The 11,266-nt window shown below is 40.3% G+C and overlaps 1 protein-coding gene across 1 annotated transcript; it reads right to left on the bottom strand.

Moving 5' to 3' along the window:
- Window positions 1-1,813: 1,813 nt before the first annotated feature.
- Window positions 1,814-11,242, bottom strand: AUG3 (HAUS augmin-like complex subunit). Its single transcript, XM_048685967.2, has 19 exons — window positions 10,884-11,242; window positions 10,098-10,134; window positions 9,538-9,641; window positions 8,503-8,698; window positions 7,817-7,883; window positions 7,615-7,718; window positions 6,879-6,963; window positions 6,668-6,728; window positions 5,712-5,843; window positions 5,394-5,463; window positions 4,707-4,764; window positions 4,568-4,623; window positions 3,843-3,995; window positions 3,551-3,662; window positions 3,329-3,470; window positions 2,907-2,982; window positions 2,735-2,830; window positions 2,312-2,459; window positions 1,814-2,216 (listed from the first exon to the last, which is right to left on the bottom strand). The coding sequence occupies exons 1-18, from the start codon at window positions 11,057-11,059 to the stop codon at window positions 2,331-2,333; spliced, it is 1,854 nt and encodes a 617-aa protein (XP_048541924.1). The 5' UTR covers window positions 11,060-11,242; the 3' UTR covers window positions 1,814-2,216; window positions 2,312-2,330.
- Between the last annotated feature and the right edge of the window lie 24 nt (window positions 11,243-11,266).

Raw genomic sequence — 11,266 nt, 5'->3', positions numbered from 1 at the left:
AGACACTTAGATTTTTTTGACAGAATTTGACCAAAAACGGTTAAGTGACTGCGGTTACATGTCTGCTAACTGGCAGGTCAATGGGTCAAAACTGGGTCTACTCAGCAAAAACCGAATTCAGGGGAGAGCGGGGTTGATTCCTAGCCAATTTTGATAGTCCAGGGTTGATTCTTAGACAGTTCTAGAGTTCATGATTGAATCTAAGACAAATGAAAGAGTTCAAGGTTGTAATATGGACTTTTCTCTAACTCCGTGGAGATCAAGCATATGGCAACATAGAAGGCAACATGTGCTATCATCAATTCCATATGCCTCCTTGCAATCATGCAGCCTATACTTCTGGTTAATATGGAAACATGTATAATTTGCTAACAATGTTGCTTTACAATGCATCAAATTGAAGCAATTCAAGTTTTCTTATTGGCACACAAATTAAACAGACATATTCACATTTATGCTTTCTCACATGGCTATGAAAAGTCTTCTCTGTAAAACCCTAAAAATGTGAAGAATGCATTGTTATTTTTTTTTTTCTAGTGTTGCATGAGTTCCTTCCTTGTATTTTGTTTTAGAGTTCTGGATGCACAAATTATTCCCGTATGTGCTATTTTTCCAGAGTTGTGGCACTAACAGCTAAATGTTGATGACTATGATATATATCTAGCAATCCATCTAAGTAAGAGCAACATTCAATATCAAAACTGGTACCAAACGACGCTTTTGGTGATGTGATTGGTGAATTGGCGAGTTCAAAGCATTCCTAGTGCTTGCTCAAGAGGCCAATGTGTTCCGTTTTTAATGTTTGGTTCAGTAGCAATTAAAGGCAAACACACGGCAACCAAAACACGAATGTTTTGGTCTATTCACCAAAAGTCCTTTTTTAAATTAATACTAGAGTCGACTTTGTCCCAATCAGTTTGGTATTGCTCTACATTTCGTAGCTACAATGGGGTCTGAAGGTGAAGGAGTCGAGGTGGAGGCCACTTTTCCTTCGAACCCAAGGACTTGATTTCTTGACGCATCCTATTTCTAGACAACCTTTGTTGTGTCTGATGCCATTCGACTTCATAATTAATTTTCTTCATCTCATATGTTGTTCTTCTCCAAGATAAAGATAGCGCATGTGAGTTGGTGTTTTTTTACATCAAACATGCGTATTTGGGTTGTTGTATACATGGATGTAGTGCTTTCGACTTTATTGTCTCACCAACAATATGTACCATTTTTTCATGGTGCACGCAATATATAAGGGCTAGCAAAGGCTTGACAACATCTCCGAACATACATGTGACTTCATATGTGCCGAATTTTGATGTCACGTAGGCTAGATTGGTGGTTGAAACATCAAAACATGTTACTATAAACATTTTTCTATCCACTGACACATCCAGTAAAACCAAACATGTGATAACATACAAGGCATCATGTAGTATCATCAATTCCATATGGCTCCTTGGAGTCATGTCATATATGTTTCTAGTTAATATGGTAGTGTGCAAAATTTCATAATGATGTTGCTTTATTATGCATCAAATTGGGAATACAGTTCAAGTACACTTATTCACACACAATGCAAAGATCATGTTCACAGTTGTGCTTCCCCAGATGGTCATGTTTTCTCCCAATGGAGATGTTGCCCTCGCGGCCAGGGGCAGGCCATCTTGTGGATACAGGTCTAATCTAGCCCCCCCCCCCCCCCCTCCTCTAGTACAGGTTGCTGTGTACATGAATGTAGTGCCTTAGATTTTTAATAGGGCTGACGTAGGAAGACACGCTGGTAATTTTGAGCTGATCGGCGTAGTTTCAGCCCCAGTTAGGTTTATAGTGATTCTGAATTTAAAGTAACTTTCAATATTTGACACATGAGATGTTAGCTCAACTAGACCAGCCACCAAACTAAAAAAACTAAATCAACCACCTAATACAAACTAACTCAATTGTATTTTACACACCACCCCCACAACCTAGTCCAAGATTGCTCGTGATCTCTAGCATAGTTTACAACATACAAAGAAGCATAAATACAACAATGACGCCAACCATTCAGGTGGCCACTGGCATATACTCCTATGTCCTGAATATCCATCTAAATCACTCGATGTTGCATACCGGCACCACACACATGCCGAATTTTGCACTGGAGCTCTCTACAAGAAATAGAATTGCCACACAGGAGATGTGAGCTTTGGGCCATTGCTTCTGATTTTTCTTAAGACCTGGCACGAGAGGTTAGAACTGAGAGTGCAGTTCTGAGAAGCAATGTGATCGGAAGTAAGTTGTGGGCAAGATAAGTTAAGTATCCTGTGCTTACCGCCCGGGAGAAAACGGCTTCATTCCTGGAGAGCTTTCACGCGGGAGGTCAGCTCTCTGACTTGATTCTTGAGACGCTCGTGGTTGCTGAAAAAATCAACAAACACCTGCCTTTCCCTCCCCACCTCATGTGCGCGATTTTCAAAGATCTGCAAATTTGTTTGTAACATCAGGTCTACAGGTACATATGCACAGGAGAGACAAATAATACTATTATTCAAAGCTCTTTATACTAGTGTTTTTTTAAGTCCTCTCTTCTGCTAAAGTAATACTGGATGAAAACAGAGAATTTCCCCATTTGTCTTACTCAACTTGAAGAAGCTTCAAGATTTACAGAAGATAACAGCACACATAATGATTCCAGTATATAACAAGCAACACATGTTGATTCCAATAATCTTAAGGATGACAGCGAGTCTACTACCTTTATCTTTTGAGTGCGAGCCTTGGTTACTTCTTCAACAGCAACTTCAACTTGAGCATTTGCATTTTCCATATCATCAAGTGCTCGCATCAGTGGCTGCAACAAGAAAACGGATGTGATGAAATACAGGATACACAATAAATAACACAATCTGATGGCTCAAAGAGTGTACCCAGGGCGTCAATACTGGTTCTGCAGTTGTTGACGATGCAAATAGAAGCTGTTCAACTGTTTGAATCAGAGTGCATCTGCAGAATTGAGACGTGTGAAATGACTCCAATTGGACACGTATTGGCACACTAAAAAGTGAATATGCAGGATACAACAGATTGAATAACTTTGCATATCACAAATCTTGCATAAAATAAGTCAAGCCGGCACACCAAGCACCATGCTCATTGCCAGCTTGGCTTCATGCAAGGAAAATAGCATCGAAGCCAGTGGTTTGTTTGATCTTTTTGGAGGTCAGCCTTATTGTTTACTGTACAGGATACGCCAAATTAAGAATGTGTCGGTTCATACAAGGAGCACTAAAAGTCTAAAAGCAATCATATTTCAGACATGAAATAAGGTAGTGCCTTTGTGGTAACTTACAGCTCATTGATACATCTTTTCCTGTCAGCTGGAAGAGTATTTTCAAGTTCAGACTGAAGAGAAAGCAAGTCAGATTGAAGTGCCGATATCTGCTGAACTAAAGCATGTGCTGACATGTATGTTGGTACTGCTGCTTGGGAATCTGTAGAAAAGAGTAGGCAACATGAAGGATAGGAGAATAAAAAAAATGTAACTGCATACTGATTGGAGTTATCTGCTTACTTGAGTGAATACATAGTAGATCTCGCACTGCATGGAGGAAAGTGTCACGATCATCAATTGCTCCTTGTTCACGTACCTCAGACGCAGCTTGAATTAATGAATTGCAATGGCCCTAAAAGATAAAGTAAACATGATTTTTTTTTTCAGAATTCTCTATGAAGACAATAAGAATGAAGAAACATGAATAAACACTAACGAAGTGAGGACATGAATACACACAAAATAAGTGAAGACATGAATAAACACTGAAGAAGCAATTACACAGAAGTCAGCAACATCAGAGATTACTTACCAGACGGGTGTTGACTGCCGATAGGTAGCTATGTAGCTCAGATTCTATGACTCTAAGCAATGCGTGGGCACTGGCTATGTGCTTCCTTTCAAGTTGGCAAGCAATCTTCAGAAATTGGTGTCTAGCAAGCTGATTAACCAAGTGATTGATGAACTGTAAAATAAATAAAATGCCAAGACTATGAGAAGAGAAGTGTGGGAGAGTATAAATGTAATAGGAAGTCTAGCCAACACAAGAACGTATAAAAAATAGTTTGTTGAAGACCAAAATTCAGTAAACAAGTAAACATCACTACTTCTACTGGCTGTAAAACACCATCTGCTGAAGGTGATTGGCATCTATCGGTGCACAGCACCAAACAATCAAACACACTGGCATTTCATTGACCAGTAGACCACCTTCTAAATGCAATGAAAAACCCAACAGTAGTACAAAACCAGTTTTTCCAATGCACACCACCAATTAAATCTAAAAGAAAGCATCAAAATATTGCGTGATTGCCGCTCCATCGTTTTATTTCATGCAATTGCTTTCGAATCACTCCAGAGTTTATAACCAAAAGCAAAGTAATTTTTACACAGCTTGAGTGAAATCATACTCCTGAATAAAAATCTAAGTCACATCTTAGTTTCATGACAATAGAGGGTATACCACCAATAAGAACATACAAAAACAGGACACATCAAAGATTGTAGAAATGGCATATATTGTGAGGACGTGCTTACAGTTTTCTGCCTGTTGATATAGTATTCCTGGCGCATGACCTTTAAATCGTAATCACCTAAATATTTGGGTGTTCAGAAGCATGTTAGAGAAAAAAAATCATACAAAACAACAATAAAAATAGAAATACTTTGTGCAAACCTTGCAAAATATATGTGCCTTGAAGTTGAGCAAGTTCCGAACAAAGGCATGGTATGGTCTGGAGGAGAGAAGTAGATAGATCAAAACAGGCTTATGCCATGAAAGATTTATCATATGCTAAGAGAAGAATTGGGGCATGGTCGATGCACTGCAGTAAGAATTCTTATTGTCAATGCCCTCTAAAATGCTAAAAATGTATTTTGGTGGGATGGTGCTCTGGATAAGAACTAATCGCACATTCACACTCCAACATATTTCCTAAACAACAGTAGGTAGCGATGAGCACATAGATTACTCCAAGGGAATAGTCAATTTCACAATACCACCATATGTCTTTGGAACGGAAGTTAGAATACATTTTGTAGTTTCTAGTCCTGCAAGAGGTAACTCAACTCTGTACACGGATTTGGGAAAATTGCAAAAATACCACCAGTTGTCAGTCTGGGTTTGAAACCACTACAAAACCAGTCTGTTGTCGGACACTTAGTTGAACTCCAATACATGTTGATATTCAACAAACAAACCTATACATACTGCTGTTAAATTTGTGCTATTCCTCTAAGGAACAAAATATTCTGCATGGGTGTAGCATTAAAGGTTCAGAATTTCAGTTTATCAGATCAAGACTTAAACTTAACTTAGTAACAAAATGCATTTCTAAAGATGGAACTGTGTTTGTTCACATACCTCAGATATGAAAGGCTGCACCTTTTGAGTAAGTGTTGAGAGTTCTCCAGCAAGCTCAGAACTTTTTCTCCTGAAGAAGAAAGGCGATGATAAGAGGTAACCGAGATCAGAAAGATCCTTCTTATTCTTCAGATATTATGTCACAGTTAAATACTCCCTCCGTTCGGAATTACTTGTCTCGAATATGGATGTATCTAGAACTAAAATATGTCTAGATACATCCATTTCTGCGACAAGTAATTCCGAACGGAGGGAGTAAAAGGAACACATCTGAAAAACAGATAGAATCACAATCAAGATGAGTAACATAACATATACCTAAGAGAATGTATATCCCGATGTATGTGAGCCTCGTCGGAGGACACTTGAGATTTTAAAATTTGGAGTATGGCCTGTTGTTTAGCATTCTCAACTTGTGCTTCAATCCATTGTCGTTCACTTGTAGCAAATCTGTTGATAAATTAGAGTAAGCCCACAGGCCACATCAAACGACTGCTGAAAATAAATCAAAGCCCGAAATGGACACTTTTAAGCATTGACGAGCTTAACACTGAAGAACACACAATGGCAATGCAATTCCACAAACACATGGCAATGCAATTCCACAAACACACATATACCAACGAACCGATAGCAAATACAAAATGCAGCATACAAATGGAGAAATTGCAGCTTTTTATTTGTTGGATCTCAAGATACGACTAATGCCTACCCATTGCAATTGGTCATGAAATCTGGTCTGGTAGAGACACCAACGAATGTTACCTTGTTTGGGTACCTGCTTTTCAGTGGAGAGTTTCTAGATAACAGAAGAATAGATCGTAGTAGTTACCAAAGAAAATTAGAATTTTAAACTTCAATACGATTATCAGCAATTGTTTTCCCGCATCAGTTTTGGACATTTGGCCTGAAGGGGAGGTATCAGGTGCAAACGTGAAAGCAATTACATGCACCATTGGACAAATGATGGATGTAAGAGATTTAGTGGACCATGAGGTGGTGAGAGCTCTGGTAAACGTTTCCACGGGCCATTCACAAATTTCACATCAATATGACCACAAAATTTCATGGATCTTCTCAATCCATCGCTCATACAACAATACACATCAAAGCACACATGTTTGCACCTAAAGAAAAGTTTTCACTTCATACATCATGAGATTATAGGAATCATACATCAAGATAGAGATTTTTCCACCTAAACATGAGTTTTCACTTGATATCATGGTGCTAACAGAAAGATTAAGAAAAGTTATGAAGCGAAAGACACTTACATCGAACGGAGTCGTTGCAACTCAGCCACACGTTGGTGATGATGAGATTTTTCAGAATCTCCTGCATACAAGAACATGGCTGTTATAAGCTGTTCATCTCTCAGCACAATCATGTTGTTACAGTATTACAGTATCTATGACCTTTACAGAAGTTCGAGTAATGCCTTTATGGGAGATCAACTACAAACAATTTACTGCAGAAGGTTCTTACCTCTTGTCAGGCCATTTGTGATGTCATCAAGACTCACCCAGGAACATTTCGATTTTCCCTCCTCCGCAACAAGTCGAAATGGCCCCTGGCAACAGGACAGAACAAAACTAAACAACTAAACAGTTTGAAGTGGTTACGTGGTACTAAAGCAAGACATAAGGTATGGCTGGAACAGAGATGCACAATTATGCATAAGAAGATAATAGATAAGTCCCCAAAATCTGGTGATGAAAATTATGCATAAGGAGTGCAAACATATTATTCAGCATAAAAAGCTTCATGCAACATTGAAAACAGGGAAATATCCAACTTCACAGGCACATGCTGTATTTTTTTATAATGAATATGATATTTTTGCACCTAAAAGGCTAAAATAAAAGATAGTACCTTGTAAAATACTCCCTCCGTCCGGAAATACTTGTCATCAAAATGAATAAAAGGGGATGTATCTAGACATATATTAGTTTTAGATACATCTCTTTTTATCCATTTTGATGACAAGTATTTTCGGACGGAGGGAGTACTAAATAAAACTGAGTATAGGTAAAAGTGTACACCAGATCTTTTTTAACTGTCTTGTATTATTTACCTATGTTGGATTTGCAAGAGGCAGCAAGATAGTAGGAGTTTGAAAAGTGAGATAATTAGTGATGAACATGGCTCACTGCTTGCCCACTCTGGAACAAACAGAAGTTATCTCGTTTGTTGCAAACAATGACAACCACAAAGAATGTACCTTCTCAAATTGCTTCGAGAACCACCGGTTTAGCTCCTTTGTACAAGCCAAATCCCCAATAACATACGGATGGAAGTCTGAATATGCCAAGTATATACTGTCCTCTGCATATGCATATCAGAATATTAATCAAACTATAAAGAACTACTCGATACAATGTTATGTATAATTGTATGCAGTATGCACAAGTTTGAGTGTATACCATCTCCCGAATGATAATGTGCCAATTCTTGGGTTGTAGCAGTAATTCTTCCAAGAACTGCATTCATCTGAAAGTTAGCAAAAACATCAAATCAAAATTGTTGGAAAATTATATAACAGGATAGAGATCCACAGCAGCAAATTAAAGTTATTTATACGAACCAAATAAAGGGCACACATCAACTACCTAGCTCCGTTTCAAAACATTTAGGCAAGGGCACACATTGGAAATAGAACTATAACCACACTCTTGATTTCTTCAACAGACAGTTCTTTTGAAACAGATTCTCCTTACGCTACGGAAGGTGTACGAGATTAATCATGGTGTGTTTAAAAAGAGGAGATACATTTTCATGGCACTTTAGGAAACATGCTATGTATGCATGTTATTAGTTAAGCCTTATCATGGAATAACACTCAGTTTTGAAGGTGCGGTGTGTTTTGGGTGTTTATCCTCTCGGTGTCCACTTGGAAGGGTGTTGTTGTACGAACATAACAATGAAACGAAGTTCCTACCATCAGAATCAAAAAGAAGTTCTACACCAGAAGCCAAGGTGAAAGAAGCATGATCAAGAGTAAATAACAAGGAAGAAGACAACATGCCTTTTATCCTTTTGTTGCATACCAATTCAATCAAAAGTAAAAACATGAATAAAATCGTTAAGGACGCAAGACAATGAAAATTACCTCCAAGTTTCTGGATGAAAGTATCTCATCTAGTGATATAAGTTGCACGCTAACTGCAGACATAGCTGATACACGTGCTCGTCTGCCTTGAATAAGCGAAGATGCTTGCCCTGCAAGCATATCAAATTGTGCTTGCTGCCGTGCAAGCTGCCTCTGCAACTCAAAAACTTCAGCTCTATATGCTAGTTTTGCTTCTCTGCAAGTAAGCAAACAAAATAACCCTGTCAGTAAAAGCACATAAGAGTAGGAAGAAATATTTTATTCTGCAATCAGTAGTTCCACCTAACTAGTACTTCCTCCGTCCGGAATTACTTGACGCTCAAACGGTTGTACAACCGTTTGAGCGTCAAGTAATTCCGGACGGAGGGAGTATTTGACAGCAACTTGACACAGCAGAGGAAGGTTCAAAAGCAGATAGGACTGATGTTCTGATGTGGTTATAAACAGATGTTATGGCTTATGGCTGAGGGCCTAAATGCAGCAGACACATATGACATGAGGCAGTCAGCACCCTTCGGCATTAGGAAGGAAGCAATTACTTGCCCTTTCAGTCATAAAAGATTTGGCCAGTCCTAATTGTTAGGGATAAGAACATTTCTTAGTTCTTTGAGTTGTTTGGTTAGTCCTTTACAAGGATGTGTCCCTTGTGTTCCTTGTGTATCAGGACAGCAGGCAGATAGAAAGATTAATCTTTGAATAGAATAAATAGTATCGTTGCCTCTTTTTCAATCAGGCATCAAAAGCCTAAGCAAGCCTCTTTTTCAATCAGTCAAGGGCTTGTGCACTACCCTAGGTCCTCACCCCCACCCAATCCAAGTGTCCTATTAAGCTTCATGTTTAATAGTATATGTTAGTGATCCACTTGTCACCCTCATAGTCCTGGCCTGGATTCTCAGGAGTCAGTTTCCCACTAGAATTTGGTGTGGAACATTCCTACAAGTATAAGTGCATCAAAATAAATGCAGCAACAATTCAAGCATGGCATGGCTTTCACTAATCACTATTAGTTTATAAAAACTGAAAGTTGGAGCATACCGAATGTCAAGAATAGTTTCTTCTGCTTCAAAGACAGCCTCTTGATTGTCTTTCTTGCTTGAAAAGGCTGAAATACTATCAAAAGCAGAGTCCAAATCCTCACCCTGAGCAAATAATACAGGGCATTGCAAGAGTTAAATGTTTGACCAATGGAGAAATAGGTGTTTACAATGCATAGAAGAGCTGTTGCGTTTAGACAATATTTCAGGAGACTGCTAACGACTCACTTACATGATATATGGGTGCAAACTCCAAAGATTTGCAAGAATTTAATTAATGTTTTTAGCTCAAATGTTTGCGAGCAGGGTTTCAGATCATGGATGGGATAAATTCATCGATGGTTTGTATTTTCCAACAAACGCTGAGAATTGACCTTTGCCTAGTTTATTTCCAAGAAATAGTAAAAGTTCTTTTACTACTTTATTTGATTAAAGACTCGTTATACTGCGCCATCTGGCATCTTGAACTCACTCCTAAGGTCGCAGCACATCCTATATTCTTAGAGATTACAGAAATACTAAAAGTAGGCAGCACAAAAATGCCCCAGTTGGTGGATGTACCTCTAGCAGTCTTCCCTCTTCCACGAGTTGCTCATACCTGTCAGTCATTAAAGATGTTGTCATGCACATATAATTCAGGCGAGAGCAAGGCCAAAAATCCATCAATGCAAGTGTAATTCTATTTGGTAACTGAACATTATAAACACATCCGGCTATTTATAACCACAAAGTGCGAACAAAATCATAAATTTTGAGGCACCCAAATGCCCCCAGGTATGATACAGCAAAAAACTTACAGAAGACCGGCATATAGTTAACACAACTTCCCTTAATTAATTTGTAAGAAGCCCATTGTTGAGTGGTTAAAGGTCAATTACTGAAGTGCGATTATCAAACCACAAGAAAGCCTATGACACATGACCCATGCTTAGTCAAATTGCGGTCAGAACTGTAGAGCAGTCCCTCGCGGGGATCAGAAAATTCTGGCATTTCCAGGCAGCTAATCTCCAAAATTCACCCTGAGAGGTACACGACACGAAGCCGCCACTAGAACCCTAATGCACCGTAGCTCCCCGAGCAAACCGCAGAAATTCGGGTGCAGATCAGCACCCAAGCTCCCCGAATCTCACGGGCGCCGAGTCCACCAAGACTCTGCAATCCCAAGCATCAAACCGCAGCTCGAGTAGTAGAATCACAATCCGAAAAAGCGCGCTCTAGTGTCAGCAGCGCAATCGCCCTCGCCAGCAGCAGAAACCAAATGAAACCAAGAAAGTCGTTGCGGTAGTAGAGAGAGGAAAGAAGCAGGCTGGGGGGAGGAGAGGGGGGCGGAGGGGATTTGGGACTCACTGCGAGAGGTGGGACGGGGAGAGGACGTTGGAGGGGCGGAGGCAGGAGCAGATCCAGGCGAGCAGCGGGCGCGCCTCCTCGTACTGGAAGGGCCACTCGAGCGCGTCCGCGTCCAGCGGGTCCTCCCCGTCGAACCCCAGCTCCGTCAGCGCCGCGCACAGCGCCGCCCCGCTCATCCTCGCTTCCCCCTCCTCCGGGCGTCTGTGCCCGCCGGAGGCCCCGAGGTTGTTGCGCTCCGCAGTGCTGGTTGCGGTGGTGGTGGTGGTGGGTGGGGACGGCCGCGGCCGGCAGCGGAAGCCGGTAGAGGAGGAGTGGAGTGCGTTCGAAACAACAACCAAATGGTGAGATCTGCCTGCCGGCCGGCGCGTCCCTCCCAATTCTCT

Source organism: Triticum urartu, chromosome 7A, assembly GCF_056163025.1.
Source record: "Triticum urartu cultivar PI428250 chromosome 7A, HENAU_Tu73, whole genome shotgun sequence".
NCBI lineage: Eukaryota > Viridiplantae > Streptophyta > Magnoliopsida > Poales > Poaceae > Triticum > Triticum urartu.
Note: the sequence above shows the minus strand (reverse complement) of the source record. Positions and strands in the feature narration are given on the sequence as shown.

What these genes read in the sequence shown, in the direction of transcription:
- AUG3 (XM_048685967.2), bottom strand. Translation starts at nt 11,059, where the DNA reads ATGAGCGGGGCGGCGCTGTGCGCGGCGCTGACGGAGCTGGGGTTCGAC. An exon ending in TTGCAACGACTCCGTTCGAT is followed by an intron (nt 5,844 to 6,667) that starts GTAAGTGTCTTT and finishes ATTTATCAACAG; the next exon opens with ATTTGCTACAAGTGAACGAC. An exon ending in CGGCAGTCAACACCCGTCTG is followed by an intron (nt 3,663 to 3,842) that starts GTAAGTAATCTC and finishes TTTATCTTTTAG; the next exon opens with GGCCATTGCAATTCATTAAT.